The 18,386-nt window shown below is 41.9% G+C and overlaps 1 protein-coding gene across 5 annotated transcripts in view; it reads left to right on the forward strand.

Moving 5' to 3' along the window:
* The window catches only part of RBM26 (RNA binding motif protein 26), a 94,100-nt gene that overhangs the window by 12,350 nt on the left and 63,364 nt on the right, over positions 1-18,386 (forward strand). For 4 of the 5 annotated variants that reach the window (XR_009461702.1, XR_009461762.1, XM_019488609.2 and 1 more), the window contains exons 2-6: positions 3,173-3,291; positions 5,913-6,061; positions 10,753-10,841; positions 14,201-14,418; positions 14,530-14,790. Coding sequence is in view for 3 of the 5 variants with exons in the window: in XM_019488609.2 (XP_019344154.1) it covers positions 3,173-3,291; positions 5,913-6,061; positions 10,753-10,841; positions 14,201-14,418; positions 14,530-14,790 (836 nt within the window). In the remaining 2 variants the exon portion in view is untranslated. The remainder of the gene's footprint in view (positions 1-3,172; positions 3,292-5,912; positions 6,062-10,752; positions 10,842-14,200; positions 14,419-14,529; positions 14,791-18,386) is intronic. The other variant, XM_006261902.4, reaches the window with a different exon arrangement.

An 18,386-nucleotide genomic window follows, 5' to 3' on the forward strand; every position in this document is an offset into this window, starting at 1 on the left:
ACCAGCTTGAAATTATTATAACTATAGAAGATAAACTGGAAGGGATACCGCTTTATTTCTTCTCAGATGGCCTAGCTATGCTGGCACTGTGAAGTTAGCATTAGTGTTTTGTATTTTCCGTGTTGTGAATAAGCCTCAGCTTAGCATGACTTTCAGAACTTACTGTAGTCATTTACTGGTACCTTGATTTGGTCTGTTTTCTAAAGCAGGAAATTCCAAGGGCACATGGAACATACTTAAGGGGATTATTTGGAGTGCTCATAAACTTTATGGGGAGGACTTCCACCAGTAATCTCAGGAAAAGTATGACAGCATTTGTGGTCAGCGCTCCAACGGGCTGGGCGTTGTGATGAACCTTTAACCATTGTTCAGATGTTGCCCATACCAGCTCTGAGTTGGTCTCTTGCCTCAGGGTTCCCTAACCTGACAAACGAGTTTTAGTCAATCAAGTTGAAATAGGCCTCCCATACTGGGACTGGGAAATGCCAAGATGCCTATTAAACTTTTCTTCTGCTTAGTTCTGGTTAGATGAGGTATAGTGAGGCGGGGGGTGGGGGGGGAAGTCGTTTGCAAGTCCAGCAGCTGGGTGCCAGGGATCCCTCAGGAGCACAAAGCTGACAGGTAACAGTGGAGTGCAGGGGACATTGCAGGGTGGGGAGAACCTGCTCCCCTCAGCCCCCTTATCTTCTGCTCCAGCTCTGGTCCTTCTCAACCTGGCTGGAAACTGCCTCTGCTTTTCCTTGAAACTGGGCCAGGGCTGCTGGTGCTGCTGACTGCCAGTAAGGAGTGTGGGAGACAGGGTGTAGTGGGGAAGGAGGGTGTGATGGAGGTGATGGCTGAAGGGAATGGAGGTCCAGCAAGGGACAGGCACAGGCATGGGGGGGGGGCACATGGGGAGGGGCAGGCACAGAGCAAACAGGCACTGAGGGGATGGGGTGGGATGTCTTGCCACAGTAGTGGGGGACGCACCACAAATTTAAGACAGCTTTCCACTAATTAGATCCTATGCATGGAAAATTATATTATTTATAACTTTCCATGTTTAGATTCTAATTATTGGGGTTGCGGGGAATCATTAAATTCAAAGTCGCCTTGGATTCGGCTAAATACAGTTGTATTTTGATTTCTTAGTCTTTAGGGTATGATTAGGTTATTTTCCAGCTTTTCACTCTAATTGTGAAGAAGTTATCTTTACTTAAAAAAATGCTTGCATAATCACTTTTTCAGGGATCAGAGCTTTAATAAAAACAAATCTTTGAAGAGTTGCCATAAATTTGCAAGTGTTGGAAAAGTTAGGTCCTATACAGCAGACCTTGTGAAGCTTTTAGGTTGAAGCTCTGAATTTAGATAAATATATAAACATAACTGTGTCTAGATTTGCTTGACCTTTTAATTGTCTGATCACATGTAGTTTCTAATGGTATTTTACAAGCCTGAAACATTACTTAGTGAAGTCACTCCACGTGTCAAATGTCAGCTAAAATATAAATATTTGTCTTCATTCTCTTCAACATAAATCTTCAACACCTAGTCTTACCTTTCCAGTTTATTTTAGCACTCATCTTTTCTAGATTCATAGATTGTTAGGGGCTGGAAGGGACCTTGCAGATTATCAGGTCCAGCCCCCCTGCTCTAGGGAGAAAGACAACTGGGGTTAGGGTGACCCCAGAAAAGTGACTGTCTAGTCTGCTCTTGAAAACCTCTAGGGTAGGTGACTGCACCACCTCTGGAGAGAATTTATTCCAGTCTGGACAGCCTGACTTTGAAGGAATTTTTCCTGGTATTATGCCTGAAGCGGCCTTCCAGGAGTTTGTATCCATTGGTCCTGGTCTTCCCCAGGGGTGCCCTAGTGAACAGTTGTAGCATTAGGTAATAGTGGAATTTGAGTACTTTTCCTAGGGACTTAAAAAAAAAAGGTTTTTAGCCAGCTCATTTACATAACATTATTAAATACATGGCAGAAAGACTAAGTGAAATGCTAAAGCAAATATACTCAAAGGTAAAGAGTTCTCAAATGTTTTATGGTGTAGATTATTTTAACAGCCTTCTTGGACACTTTTCTACCGATTTGTGATTATACTGGCACATGTCTTTTTCCTAATGACTTAGTATCCTGGTGGCAGCTTGAGCAATTCTATAACTGGAAAAGAAGGGAAAGCATTAAAGTGGCTAGTAGCTGGATATAGAGCTGTTCCAGTATGACTAGCCATCTGTCTGCAGATTACGTACCAAGAGCTTTGTGGGCTGCCATTTTGGGAATCTCTGCTTTAGAGAACACCCCTCCTTTGGTAGGTGGATGGGACTAAATGATAAAATACCAAGAAACTTGCTTTTTATCTTTGCGAGTTAATACACAGTGTTTTAGTTCTTCTTTCATTTCAGAGGTAATCATCCTTTTCAGAATATTGTTCTTGCCTAAGCAGAGGTCTTGGTTGGGTTGGCAGTTTCGTCTGTGTAACATTCTTCAGCCTTGTTATGCTGAGCAGCGGGAGAGAAAGATGATATTAAGCATCAGGGTTGAAATCCTGGCATCACTGAAGTGATGGAAAAATCTTTGACTCCAAGTCAGTTGACCCTTGCTGCCATTTTAATTCATGTTGCTACCTAAATCACCCATTCTAGTAACATTTCGATGGTGATATTCATATGACCACTACTCCACAATAATGTTCAGATAAAGGGGCAGTCCACATTTTGTGGAGCAGAAAGAGAGAGATGGAGAAGGTAAAGGCAACATTCATATCTGCTTGCTTCAAAGTTGAAACTAATCTGGTATAAATTATCATCCCCTAACCAATATGCTTTGAGATGAGATTTAGTAAGGCTGCTTATTCAGTAATCTTTCCTTGCCTCCTTGTGCTTCTTCTGTATGGGCTTGGCAGAATTAATGTACTTTTTTTTTTCTCTGTTAAAAAAAAATAAATAAATAAAAGTAACTTGCATCATTTTATGAAGATAAGAGGAATTTCTGTTGCTCAAAGAAAATATGTTAAGGCAAATATTGATATTCACAAGAATCTTGGAGGGAGTTTTATCTGTACTGATCCCTGCTGAAACTGATTATATATTTTCCATTAATTTTAATATGACTACTGCGAGGCCCTTGACATGTCTCTCTTGCCAGTTGCGGGCAGTTTCAGTTTTTGGTTGAATTTTACATTTTTATTTATAGATGTGATGCAGATCCATCAGCTCTTGCTAAATATGTTCTTGCTCTGGTAAAGAAGGATAAAAGTGAAAAAGAACTGAAGGCATTGTGTGTTGATCAGCTGGATGTATTTCTTCAAAAGGGTAAGATAATTTTTGTGACTATAAAACTTCATGGAGATGCTTTATTTTGTAATGTTCATAGATTCTAATTTAATTTAGAATTAATTATTCTTTTCACAAGGCTTTATTGCATGTAACTAGCTACTTAGGTTACATCTCTAACATCTAAAATAGGGATATTCCGTAATATTTATGTAAGCATTAATCTTGTGCTTAATATATTAATTCTTTTTAGCAGTTGTGTAATTAAGGACAGGAATATTGGTAATTGAACTACATGCATTTGGCACTCTGTATTTGAGGTGTGAAATGTATGTGTTCTTAGACAACTTTCTTGGATCTCTAAAGTATAAACATAAAGAGTTTGGCTTCTGTTTAAAAGTATGACAGTGTTGTTATAAAGCAGCGATTCTTAACTAAGGGTGTTGCAGCACCCTGATGTACCTTGAGATCCTTTCAAGGATGTTGCAGGTTGCCGCACAACGTTAGCACTGTTAGGTGTGCAAATGTGATCCTCAAGAGAAACCCAGAGATTTTTAAATGGGAATTAAAAGGTGTTTATACCTATGATCTGAGAGTGGGGAGGGGGAGCTTTATTTAGAGCGGCTCTGAGAGCTGCTCTAATCAGAGCGCTCAGAGCATCTCATGTCCTTGTGTTGAAAAATGGCAATGGGGGAGGCTTTAACTAAAGCTAGTCACATGAGCTTTAGTTAAAACATCCCCTGTCACCATTTTTCAGTGCGTGGATGCTGATACACAAGACACTGGAGTCTGTTGGAGCACAGTAATTACCATGCTCCAGCAGACTTAATTAATCAAGTCTGTTCCATGCTGTAATTATAGCTCTTCGGAGCAGCCTTACTACATGTGTATAGGCTCCCAGGAGTGTCAAAAGCATTGAGCTGGTGTGTGTATTCTCAGTTCTTTGCAGCAGAAGAATTGCACGTGCTCTATTACTTTTTTCTGCAGTCACAAAACGAGTCAAAATTTAAGCATTTTCCAAGGCTTGCCTCAAATTTATCAAGGTTGAGAACCATTGTTATAAAGCACTTGGACAACCTAAATTAGGGCTGTCCAGCTTCTCAGCAGTTGGGTTGCCCATGCAGTGCCAGATAAGCTAGAAGCAGCACACTTGTTGGGGGGGGGGGGGGTGGATTCCCTCCTCCCACCCCTCTCTGCTCCCTCTTTCCCTGAGCATGCAGCCTGGCTCTACTTCTGTTGCAGGAACCAGAAGCAGGAGAAGGGTGGGATGCCTTAAAACCCCAGCTGCTGCCACAAGTGCAATGGGTGGAGTGGTGACCAAATGGGAGCTCAGGCTGCAAACGGGCTCAAGACAGCTCTGGTTTAAATCACTACAGAAGCAAACTCTGACAGTCCTACATATCCATTTCAGTTTATTTCATTTTGCCTTAAGTGTGTTCCTCCTTGGTTACTAATGTGTGCCACTGGTGGGTGCATTCTTTGAGCTTCCATCATTGTGTCCTCCTTCCATGAAACCTTTCACCACGGTTAAATTATAAAAAGGTATATATCTTATAGCTTTAAAAATCTTTAACATTGAGATTAGATCAGGATCTCTGTATCCACTGCTTTTGTAGATACTCTGTGACTGAAAAAATTAAGCTCTTGGGGGCAGGAGCTGTGCCTTTTCTCTAATGTATTTCTATTAAGGATGTTGACTACCCTTTATAGCTCCCAGTTAGGTGTTTTGATTGGAAAAATTGCATAATTTTAGGGGTAATTTTTCTCTGTTTATATATGTCTTTTGCTTATCTTACCATCTTTTTTATATCAAATACTCCTGATTTGGAAGATGCAAGATGTGGGTAAAACTAAGTTTGTTTGTGTTGATGAAAAGTCATCCTTAAAACTTAATTATAAAATGTCAGTAACATGGAAAATCTTATATGGAAATAGAATACCACTGTCATATACCTAATAACATTTAGTGTGATTATTTTTTTTCTTTTTTTTGGCAACATCTTAACATTTTTCCAACAGCTTTATTCAAGAGTAAATCCCTGGTGTGTGAAATAATGCATTGCAAAATAAAAAGTCGCATATTGATAAATGGGACTATTAAGATTATATGTGTAATTGTATTTACTTTATCCCTTATTTTGTCCAACTAATATTTAAAAATATGTAATGACTAGATCAGTGTTTTAGGAGCAATATGTTTTGTAGCAATTTAATTATGTAGCACACTCCTTCATTCTTTATTTCCATTTAGGTTAAATAACTTCCACAGTGCAGTTTATATTCTAATGATGCTGTTCATGAACCCTGTATTTGGCAAATAAATTAGTAGTTGTTACTTTAATACCAATTCAAATCCATAATATTTATGTTAAGTAGCATTCTTCAGTGGCTTGTAAATGTAAGCAATGGGAAAGGTCAGATTTAAATTATAATTAGGTAGGAAAGGTTTAAAAAAACAGATTTCGGAGGGCTTAGGTAATGACTTGGTACTTTTTATTCTTCTTTTTTTAATCTTTGCAAGTATTCAGGCAGGACTTTCCTTTGAAATGTTTACCTGAGAGAGGATGTAATTAATATTTTAGTGAATGTATTAAAAACACAAACTATGGGTTTCTGAATCTCAGGCATTTGTAAAGTACATACAAACTTTCTGTTTTTAGAGACTCAGATCTTTGTTGAAAAACTTTTTGAGGCTGTGAATACAAAGAGTTATCTACCTCCACCAGAACAGCCATCATCAGGAAGCTTAAAAGTAGAATTTTTTCAACATCAAGAAAAAGACATAAAAAAAGAGGAGGTAAGAATTTGGGTAAGACTCGATCTTAATACACAACTTTTCTCATTGTTCTTGTTTAACCAACAAATATGTTTGTATAACCAAACTTTAACATAATACATCAATATATTTTATAATACAGTATATGCAATTTAATACGCACTGTAGAACTTAAGCTATAGCAATAAGAATGGATTAAAAGAACAAGGCATGAGATATTGGAGAATGTTTCGCACCCACATCTGAGGACAGAATCTGACACTAGTGTAATGGGGGCTAGCCTTTTTGGCAGGTGTGGTACAAGGTAAGCCAGGCACCCTCCCAGAGGGCCACTCCTGTCCTCCTCCCATACTGTTGCTTAGCTTTCTGTTCCCTGCCCTATCTGCTGCATTGTTCTCTGGAACATTCCCTCCCTAAACTGCTTCAGGCCACACACAAAAGCTTCCCATGCTACTTGTGGCACATGCTGCAGGTTGGCCAGTCCTGCCTTAGCGCTTTAAGGCTATTAGAGTGATAGCTTTCTCCCTCCCAGCAATTGTGTAGTGGGCTGAAAACCAGCTTTCATTCTGAGCTGCTTTTTAAATAAAAATATATATGTAGCCATAGTTTTGCTACACCATATTATAGAATCCTTAATCAGTATGTTGTCCCCATAGAGGGATGATCTGTTAAATTATTTACTACTAAAAGGTTGCATATTTCATTGCGTACGTGGACTGAGCTGGCAGGTGGTAAGAAGAGCAGGAGGATGGATGCTCATGCTCTTTCATCCATAACCTGTAATAGTTTTGCAGGATACTGTCATTAAACTTGCCATATATTGCAAGCTGCTCCTCTTCTTTTCATTGTTTTTATTGACTTCATATTCACAGTTACTTCTTGACATTGCTGCAGGCAGAGGAGCCTGATCAAAAGCATTGTAGCATCATGGGTAACTCAGCTGTCATTAACTATTTCCTGTACTTCTATCCCTAACCTTAAACTGTAGGCATGCTGTCTTCTTTTGTCATCCCTCCTCATTGACAATGTCCTTTGGATGATGCAGGTTGATGACTCTGTGCAGTACTGATTGGGCAGTGATGTAATGAACTTCCAGCAAAAGTAAAATGGACTTCCTTGAGCCAAGCATAATGTAGAGAGTGGCTCAGTGCAAATCTCTGGCTGTAGTCCTACTTGGCAACAAAGTTCTTAATGTGAAGCAGCCCCCATTAAACCCCTCTTCCCCCCCAAGTTCTGAAGTATCTCAGTCTTCACCTTCATATCGTTTACTGATGTTGCAAATAAACTGGAATGAGCAAATCATAGAATCATAGAAAATTATGGTTGGAAGGGGCTTCAGAAGGTCATCTAGTCCAGCTCCGTGCTCAAAGCAGGACCATCCCCAACTAGATTATCCCAGCCAAGGCTTTGCAAACCAGCCCTTAAAAAGCTCCAAGGATGAAGATTTCACCGCTTCTTTAGGTAACTTGTTCCAGTGTTTCATCACCCTCCTACTGAGAAAGTGTTTCCTAATATCCAACCTAAACTTCCCTTGCTGCAACTTGAGACAGTTCCGCTTTGTATGTCATCTGCCACCACTGAGAACAGTCCAGCTCTTTCCTCTTTGGAACCACCCTTCAGGTAGTTAAAGGCTGCTGTCAAATCCCCTGTTAGTTCTACAGATCAAGTAAACCCAGTTCCATCAGCCTCTCCTCAAAAGTCATGTGCCCCAGCCATTTCCATTGCTCTCTACTGTACTCTCTCCACCTCGTCCACATTCTTTCTGTACTGGGGGTCCCAAAACTGGACACAGTACTCCAGATGTGGCCTCACAAGTGCAAAATAGAGCAGAATAATGACTTCCCTAGATCTTCTGGCAGTGCTCCTACTAATGCATCCTGGTATGCTGTGTTAGCCTTCTTGGCAACAAGGGGGCATGGCTCATCTCCAGCTTATTGTCCATTGTAATCCCCAGGTCCTCTTCTGCACTGCTGCTGCTTAGCCAGTCAGTCCCCAAGTTGTACTGCTGCATGGGATTGTTCCGTCCTAAGTGCAGAACTTTGCACTTGCCCTTGTTGAACCTCATGAGATTCCTTTTGGTCTAATCCTCCAATTTGTCTAGGTTGATCTGAATCCTAGCCCTACCTTCCAGTCTATCTACTATACCCTCCAGTTTGGTGTCATCTGCAAACTTGTTGAGGGTGCAGTCCATCCCATTTTCCATATTGTTAATGAAGATATTGAACAAAACCAACCCCTAGGGCACTCCACTTTATACTGACTGCCAGCTAGACATTGAGCCATTGATTACTACCCATTGAGCCCAACAATCCAGTCAGCTTTCTATGTGTTTTATAGTTTATTCATCCAACCTATCTTTCTTCAGCTTGCTTGCGAAAATGCTGTGGGAGGCAGTATCAAAAGCCTTGCTAAAGTCAAGGTATATTATGTCTACTGCTTTCCCCACATCCACACAGCCAGTTATCTCATTATAGAAGGCATTCAGGTTGGTCAGGCATGACTTGCCCTTGGTGAATCCATGCTGACTGTTCCTAATCACCTTCTCCTCCAAGTGCTTAGGAATAGATTCTTTGAGGACCTGTTCCATGTTGATAGTCTATAGGTCCCTGGATCCTCCTCCTTCCCTTCCTTAAAGATGGACACCATATTTGCCTGTTTCCAGTCATCTGGGACCTCCCCCAAACCCCACAAGTTTTCAAAGATAATGGTCAGCGGCTCTGCAATCACATCTGCCAACTCCCTCAGCATCCTCAGGGGTGTGTTGCATCTGGCCCCATGGACTTATACACGTCCAGCTTTTCAAAATAGTCCCCAACATATTTTTTCACCATTGGGGGCTGTTGACCTCTGCACACACAGGTTCTCTAATTTTCAGAGGAGAACCCTCCACACCTCAGGGAGGATTAGCTGTGGTATGATAGACCTCAAGGAGGTACAAAGAACTTGCAGGGTCTTTCTCTGCCGTATTTGGTCCAGAGGAGGACCAACAACAGCACCACCATGTTCTGCTTCAGCAGTTAGGGAGAAGTGAAATTTTCTCTTTAGAGAAGCAGTTTGTTTCTGGAAGTGATGTATCTGGCATCAGATACACCTTTCCAAAATACAGCTTTACAGGTTACAGAATCTCTTCTGAAGAATATTTTCTTTTTTACCACAAGTTGGGGGTCCAAGGTCTTGGTTTTCAGTTCAGCCTTCCTAGATAGAGGCTACCTAAGGAGAAATATCTCTGAAACTGAGGTTACTTTTATTACAATGGAGTCCTTAGTCCATGCTACCTATTGGCTGTTTTTCTGATCCTAAGGTTAGGAAACTTCTTGTGTTTGCCATAACTCCCACATCTCTGTGCAAGTTCAGGAACATGAGGCAGGACTTTTTGCCTGCATGATTATGTTGGCCCCCATATGGCCTAAAAATGTTATCAAAACTGAGGCAAAAAGCCTCTTGCTAATGGCTAAGAACATATATGAACTCAAGCTGCAGCAGAGAAAAGTTACGTTGGAGATTAGTAGGAGCTTTTTGATCATGGGGGGTGGTCAAGCATTGGTTACCTAGCGAGACTGTGGAATCTCCATCTTTGGGAACTGGTATTAGAAAAGGGGTTTCAAACTTAAGAATGCTAAGCCATATTCTCTGCCAGTAGCCAGAGGGTAGGCCATAGCCAGGGTTTGGGTAATGAAGCTTCTCACGGGTCAGACTGCCCCCCCACCAGATCTGGGCTGTGAGGCTTCTCGCCATGGCTGCTGGAACTGCTGAGTTGGCATGGCACCTGGGCATTTTATGCTGCAGCCACCGGTGCGTTCTGTTTTCCCATTGTTGACTGCTGCTGGCCTTCACCATGACAGGAGTTCCAGCTAAGTCAGTGGTTCTCAACATTTTTGCTACCAGGACCCATTTGCCAAGATCCATGGCCTGTCCTGACCCACATCTCCTGGCCTTGCCAGTGCCCAACCCCCAGTCTCCTGGCCCGCTGGGCCATGCTGGTGTCTCTCACTCCTGACCCTTAGCCTCCTGTCCCCCCAGCCCTTCCAGAGGGGCCCCCAGCCATTCCTGTCCCACTCAGGCTGCAGCGTGGTGGCTACAGCAGCTCAGGCTCATGCAGGCAGCAGCCTGGCGAGTCTGGTCCTAGCAGAAGCTGGAGGGAGGAGTAGGTAAGTCCTATGGCACTCCCTTCCCCACTCTTAAGCTGGGACTGTCATACTGCACTAGGCAGCCTGGTCATGGCCCTGCCCCACCAAGCAGCATCTCCTAGCCCACCCCACCATTGCAAGCATGGGTTTTGCCCCTGGTGCAGCTAGCACAGCCACACAGCTCTTCCCCATGTCCTTCCACTGCAGGGACAGGTGCCATCCTGCTACCTTTCTGCCCTGCTACAGCTCACTATCCTTTGAAATATTCTTGTGACCTACAGGTTGAGAAACGCTGGTCTAGCTCACGAGAAACCCCACAGATTGGATGACCTACCTCTGAGGGTCAGATGATTGGTAACCCTCTGTTAGAACATTCTTTGAAATTTTGGAGTTGATCAGTCTTCAAAAGCTATTCCATTACAGACAAATATGCTATCAAGTTGCAGCTTAATGCACATTTCACTCAGCAAAAAATGCACTCAGCTTCTGTGAAGCTTTTATTAAAACTATTGCAAAACTTTGATATGCAAGGTTCATTGCAAAGCTTCGAGCATTCTGATATCATCTTTTGACTTGCTGTTTGTCTTTAAAATCCAGACAATTAAAGAGGAAGAGCGAGAGAAGAAGTTTTCTAGAAGATTAAATCACAGTCCTCCTCAGTCAAGTTCTCGGTACAGAGAAACCAGGTGATGATAAACTTTGGATAGCTCTTGCATTATATCAGTAATCAGTTTTAGTTTTTGGAGGTTTTTCTTTTGTGCTGTCATCTGATGCTCCATTTCTCTATTGCGATATGCTTTTATGTACTAAAAGTAGAAGTTTGTCAAGTAGTTTCTTGATATTTGTATACATTTATGACATAAACCAGTACAGTTTATGAGTAGCTATGCAGGCTTTTCAAATTTTTAAAAAAATATTAAGACTCTGTTTGAGTAATTTTTTGGAGCAGATTCTGTGTTAACGTTTTGTGATTGTTATAACATACGTCCCATCTTGCATTGACCTGGAAGCTGGGTAGCTTTAATGTGGTACCAGATTTACTCGGATATGATGACCTTGAATATTTACTCAAATAAGATGACCCCCCCCCATATATAAATTCTATATACAGAAAATGTATAACTTAGTTGTAATTTTCCAGGTATAGAACATAATTTTTGGAAGTTTGCCTTGAATTTGCCCTCCTCCCATTTGCTACAACACAGAAAATAAATCTGGCGGGGGGGAGGGGAAGGGAGGATCAGGTGGCCTCCTTACCCTCTGGCCTCTCTTTCTTCCAGCACCTTCTCTCTCTCCCCTCCCTTTTTCTGCCAGACCCTGTTCTCTCTGAGCACCTGGTAGTGAGAGGCAAATTTGAAATCACAGACTTTGAAATACACATGCCTGTAGTAATTTACATATAGGCAGATTACTGTGGCTACACATAGATTAGTTCATCCACAATTGATGCATTTTACCTTTTTTTCGAATTGCTGCAAGTTTTAGCACATAAAAGCCACCTTTAAGCATTCTTTTTGTAGCTATTTATATGTAATACAAAGTATGCATGATACTAGTACACAGCCAAAAGGCTCATGATTTACCATATAGTTTATTGGGCTGGGTCCCAACAGAGTCAACAGCATTTCAAGCCATAGCTCAGCACTGCTTAGTATATGTGTGGATTCTAGATTCCTGCTCTCCCCCCCCCCCCCAACAACCAAAGGATCCATGTGTTAATTAGCCCTCCCACTCATTACTGGAACTGGGTGTTCTTGTCACGAGTCTTGGGATCCTCCAAAAATGTATATGCAGGTCAGGTGCAGGGGCAGCCTTGTCCAATGTCATCTCATAGAGGGTGGGGCCAGGCTAATTATATGCAAAAGTGGGGGGGGGAGGAGACAGGGATTCTGTATGAACTGTTAGGGGCTGCATTTGGTGAGGTTTGCCAGACATTTAAAGCTGGTGAAGAAACAGGAAAGATTGGAAGTAGGAAAGAAAGGCATAGCTCATCTGTGGGAGTGAAGAGGAAGTCGAAGTGTATTCAGTGTAGTGGCTCACCATGACTTGAAAGAGTCGGCACTGAGGGGGATTGAGCTCAGTGGGCACTACCATACATCTTATTCAGGTGGGCTGCACTAAGCTATCCTTGTGGTGTAGGTACTGATCAGCATTTTTGGCACCAGGGAAGATGGTTGGAGCTTGCTCTGGTGTCTCCGAGTGCTGTTCTGGTATTGCAGTACCTCCAGGCCCGGTGGTCATAGCCTCCTGGAGGAGCCATTGTCTCCCCCCCCCCCCCCCCCCCCCCCTCTTTTTTGAAGGGCTGTGCACAAAAAATAAACAAACTCTTCCTATCAGTATATTTAACCAATATGGCCATGCATTTCATACATATAGTCATGCTGTTTTGCCTGTGTTTAATCAACTTTATAGTAGGTTTCCATTACTAAGCACATTCTGCTTTTGGCAGCAGTTTAATGTTAGATAATGTATTTAATGCAGTTTCCTTGTATGAAAATATAAGACAAGGAGCTCTTTTCCCTCATGTCGATGGGGGGTACTTGTCTTATATTTATGTAAATACAGTATTATTATTTTTCTTTAGTAGCTTTCAGTTTTGACTTAACTTCTTGAAGATGTGCTACTGGGATAATAATTACTGGTTCAGTATTTTATCTAAATCTTTATGGTTTATACAAGACTTCTTATACACTAAAAAGTATGCAAACATTCACATGAGAAATTTGTCTTTGAAGAAAGGAGTGGTGAAAGACTTTATACTATGGTATTCATTTGAAAAAAATCAGCTACACAAATAAAATCAGCAGTAAATCTAGCATCATGTGCCAAGATTTTCTAGGTAGGTCCCAGGTCTTATTTCACATCTTCAGCTTTGCTACTAACTTTCGAAGTTCACATCGTACCTTGGGAGTTCTATTCCACCCATGGAGGTGAATAGCTGTTCTTACTGGACAAATTCTTGACGCTGATCCTGTTCCATCTTGCGGAGATGCAGAGCTTTGTGTTTCCAGAAGATATTCCTGTTTTCCTTGCAGGAGGCACACAGCTCTCCTATTCTTTCACTGGGTAGCCCTTGGCATATTCATCATACTTTGATCCAGCTTGCTCAAATGAGAAATGGCTACATGAATCAGTGTATTGCAAGTGGAAGATTTACCTTTTGCCTGATAGTCATAGTTAGGATACATCCTCAGGAATTGAGACCTGGGTTCCTTGGTCCTTTTTAGATGGAGGAGGTTTAACTCTACCTCCCACTGAAGCACTTGAACCAGGCTAAAAACTAGGATGGAATGAGGGCATCCTCCCTGTCTCATTGAAGTCTGGCCACTGGATGCAAAGGAATACAGGAGGCATGGCATTGGAAGGAGAGCATTTAAGAAGACTGATTCTATAGTTCAGTGAGGGAGGATACTTTCCTAGGAAAAAAGGAGGAAACCCTGATCTCTGGTCCCTTATGCTAATGCATCTTGCATTATATAGTGATCACTTATATGCTTTTCATCCACTATTTTTTAAAACAAAATGCTTAAAATAATTGAGCAAGGCACTCAGGGCTCACTTGCTCCTTTCTCTGTAGGAAAGTGTCCTCCTGAGCTAATGAATCAGACTTCTGCTTGCACGTTCTCCGAATTCCAGTTATTCTTACATTTTGTTTTCTGTTTAATGGCCTACCTTCCACAGGAAGTGGCAAGAGGTGTGATTGTTAGGAATAGAGATTAGATCCCATCGCACCTTAAACTGAATGTTGATCAGAGGTCTTAGAGATCTAGTAGGTGAAATAGTACTGAGGATTTAGTTTTTGAATACCTTAATTTATTCCGAATTTTATGTGATGGGGCAGACAATCCTACTGTTCCCTCTTCATGCTCAAAGCACCGTGGAGTTTTAGCTAATGTATTATGTTCCTTTTAATATACTTTTTTTTAACCTTTTAAGAAGAGGTTTTAGTAGCAATGGACGTGCTTTATAATTTAAATTATGCTTTCAAAGTGGTCTTATTTTTAAATAACAATTACATTGATGTGTAATGAATCTATGAATTTAGAAGCCGTGATGAGAGAAAGAAAGATGAACGTTCTCGCAAGAGAGATTATGACCGGAATCCACCTAGGAGAGATTCGTACAGAGACCGGTACAACAGAAGAAGAGGGCGGAGTCGGAGTTACAGCAGGAGTCGAAGTAGAAGTTGGAGCAAAGAGAGATTGCGGGACCGGGATAGGGACAGGAGCAGGAGCAGGACTAGAAGCAGAACACGAAGCAGAGGTAGCTGTTGTTGATCTATTTTGAACCAAGAAACTATCCAAGTTAGCCAGATTTGGGGGCTTACCAACTTTGATACCATAAGTCTTATGAAAGTTAACTCTTTTCTTACAGAAAGGGATCTGGGAAAGCCAAAATATGACCTGGATAGAACAGATCCATTAGAAAACAGCTATACTCCGGTTTCTTCTGTAACAAACATTTCATCTGGCCATTACCCTGTCCCTACACTGAGCAGCACTATTACAGTTATTGCTCCTGCTCATCACGGCAATAACACGACTGAAAGTTGGTCAGAGTTCCATGAAGAACAACTAGACCACAACTCATATGGAAGACCGCCACTGCCAAAGAAACGCTGTAGAGACTATGATGGTAGGTAATACTTTTTAGTAACTTAAATAGAAGTTTAAATATTGCACCATTGATAAGTAATCTTGGTCTTTTTTTGATAATGTCTTTTGTTTAGCACTGTCATCCCAAAAGCTGTTTTCTGTCATCCTATTTTAACCTTTTTCCTCAATAAAATCTTTAAAATGAATAAGTCATTTGAGTAGTTTACTTTTAAACAATCTCATGGTTGTCAGTGTATTTTTGACCTGTGCTACTGAAACTGCTCTTTTTATATGAATTAGCGGTTGTGATTTCCTTACCATTGTTCTGTTACACTTTTTATTATCTTCAAGTAGAAGTTAGTTGTCCAATTCAAAGAAATCTTGGATAACTTGTTCCCCTGATTTTACTCCTAACTTTTTACTTATTACTTGATATTTTTTGACTGGTAATGTCTTTTAGCTTTAAGTTCTTAGGCTCTCTTTGCACTTCAATTTTGGTAGCTTTTCTTAAAATTTTAGGTCCTGTGTTTATACTGGTAATACCTATGATCTATATCAGTGGTTGTCAAACTGTTTTGACTTGATGCACCCCTCATTGGTCCCAAGGCACCCCTCTGTATCTGTTGTGAATTGACACCCTATTTTAGAAACTAATTAATATATTAGAGTGCTTACCTTCTTACACGGAGGCTGGGCAGTAGGGATGGGAGGTTGTCCAGGCAGGGTCAAGCCTGATCCTGGCTTATCTGCTTATTTTTTCACATCTCACTATCTCCTCACACCTCATGGCACTGTTCAAAGGATCTGGCAGAATCACTGATCTATAATATTTAATTCTTCTTTACACTTTTTACGAGTGTCAGCTCATGAATTTGATACGGTTTGGATTTATTCAGTAGAAATATGTCAAATGTATTCAAAGTTGATACCCTACTCACTAGGAAGAATTTCCTCGTCTACAAAATTCCATCAATTTTTCAAGTCAGTTCCCATTATGGTATATGTTAGTAGTGAGGGATCAGTCTACAGGTCAGATTGACTATGGGATCAGTGGTGTCAGTTCATGAGTGTGATCCAGAATGTCTGTCTGGCTCTGTGCTCTGGATCTGATTGCTGAGTGAACCCTTGTGTGATCGCAGTCAGCGTGTGGGACTGTCATCTGGCTTGGAATCCCCACGGGTCCAGAAATTTGGTGGTGGGGGAGCAGTGACAGTGTTAGCTGTCATGGTAATTAATGCTGCCACTGCTCCCCTGTTGTCAAATTTCTGGACCCATGGGGTGCCCTGCAGGCTGGTTGATACAGCCCCACATGTTGGAGGTTGATCATCACTGGTTGGCATATACCATCGAAGAGCTAGGGTTGATCTACATTTAAATTTCAGTTGATAGAGTAGTAAGTGACATTTTGATACTAGCAAAAGCCCACGTATTGACACAATTATACTGGTAAAGAGGTGCTTTTATTTCACAAGTTGCATGAACACTAAGGAGGACTGCCAGTTTAGGTATGCAGACGTAGGTATTTATAAGAAGCTTTTGCTGATGTGGACTAAGCCCTAGAAGTTTTTTTTATGCTTTACATCCACTTGCCTTGGGGATGCAGATTTACGTATTTTTAGAAACTGCATATCCATAAGTAGTTGTTAGTCTTCTGTTGCCAAGAAGACTAACAGCATACAGGGCTGCATTAGTAGGAGTGTTGCCAGCAGATCAAGGGAAGTCATTATTCGCCTTATTTGACACTGGTGAAGCCACGTTTGGAGTACTGTGTCCAGTGTTGGGCCCTCCACTACAGAAAGGGTGTAGACAAATAGGAGAGGGCATTTTATACACATGCTTCAGGAAAGTGCGTGTGGGATGTCTCAATTAGTGGCTCTGAGAGCTGCTCTAATTAAAGCGCCCGGAGCATTACGTGTATCAAGGTTCCCTGTGCTGAAGAATGGCAGAGGCGCTTTAACTAAAGCTTGTCAAACAAGTTTTAGTTAAAGCGCCCCTGCTGGCATTTTTCAGCATGGAGATGCTGGAGTCTGCTGGAGTGCAGCAATTGCTACACTGTAGCAGATTCTATTAATCGAGTCTGCTCTGCTACGTTGTAATTACGTCACATCAGAGCAGCCTCCCTGCATGTGTATAGGCACCCAGAGTGTCTAGCGGAGGGCAATGAAAATGGTTAGTGGGCTCAGGCATTTGACTTATGGGAAGAGGCTGAGGGAACAGGTTATTTAGTCTGGAGAAGAGAAGACTGAGGTGGGATTTGATAGCAGTCTTCAACTCCCTGAAGTGGGGTTCCAAAGAGGATGGAGCTAGATCAGGGGTCTCCAACCTTTTTGAATATGGGCCTGGATCATGAACGTTTTATCACCCAGTGAGCTGGCGAACCAAGACCTCACAGGAAGCGGTATCACTCTTTCCCCCCCCCCCCCCCAAAAAAACCAAAAAAAACAAAACGAAAATACAGTGTTAACTTTTCGTTTCCTGTTGCAGCACCTTGGGCCTCAGAAAACAGCTCGGAGGGCTGCGTGGCGGCCTGCGGGCCGTATGTTGGATAAGCTAGTCTGTTCCCAGTGGTGGCAGATGACAGAACAAGGAGCAATGGTCTCAATTTGCAGCAAGGGAAAATTAGGTTAGATATTAGGAAAAACTTTCTTATAAAAAGTGTAGTAAAGCACTTGAATGGGTTACCCAGAGAGGTTGTAGAATCTCCATCGTTGGAGGTTTTTACGACCTGGCTAGACAGAGTCCTGGCTGGGATGGTCCTGTTTTGAGCAGGGGGTTGGACTAGATGACTTCCAGTGGTCCCTTCCAATCCTAATTTTCTGATTCTCTGAATGTTGCTGTACATCAGATGTTCTATGGTAACCTATTTTAATGTAGCCATTTGTCCATACCAGTATATTGTTTTATTTTTTTACGTAGTCCCTCCTATACAACATCTTACCAGATCTTACTTTTCCAAAAATAAACCTAATATGTGTCCAGAAACTAGTATAAAACTATCCTTTAGATTGTCATTAATATTCTATCAATTTCGAACTCTGATTTAAATAAATAAATCCCTGTGGAACTTTTCTTTGAGTTGCCTCTCTGCTTGTGTGTTCTAATTCTATATAGACAAGGCTAACCGCACCTTGTCATGCATCCACAGATGCATCACAAGCAGGTCCAGGGAAGTGATCCTTCCCCTCTGTGTGGCATTGGTCAGGCCACAGTTGGAGTGCTGCATCCAGTTCTGGGTGCTGCACTTGAAGAGGGATATGGCTAGCATTGAGAGGGTCCAGAGGAGGGCCACTTGCATGATCAAGGGGCAGCGGGGCAGGCCCTACGAAGAGAGGCTAAAGGGCCTGAACCTATTCACCCTACACAAGAGAAGGCTGAGAGGGGATCTCGTGGCTGTTTACAAACTCACCAGGGGGACCAGCGGAAATTGGGGGAGGCTCTGTTCCCTTGGGCACCACCGGGGATTACTAGGAATAACGGCCACAAATTGTTAGAGAGAGAGGGTTCAGGCTGGACATCAGGAGACATTACTTTGTGGTTAGGGCTGCCAGGCTCTGGAATGGACTCCCAAGGGAGGTGGTGCGCTCTCCTACCTTGGGGGTCTTCAAGAGGAGGCTGGATAGATATTTCGCTGTGATG

Source organism: Alligator mississippiensis, chromosome 1 (genome assembly GCF_030867095.1).
Source record: "Alligator mississippiensis isolate rAllMis1 chromosome 1, rAllMis1, whole genome shotgun sequence".
NCBI classification, from domain to species: domain Eukaryota; kingdom Metazoa; phylum Chordata; order Crocodylia; family Alligatoridae; genus Alligator; species Alligator mississippiensis.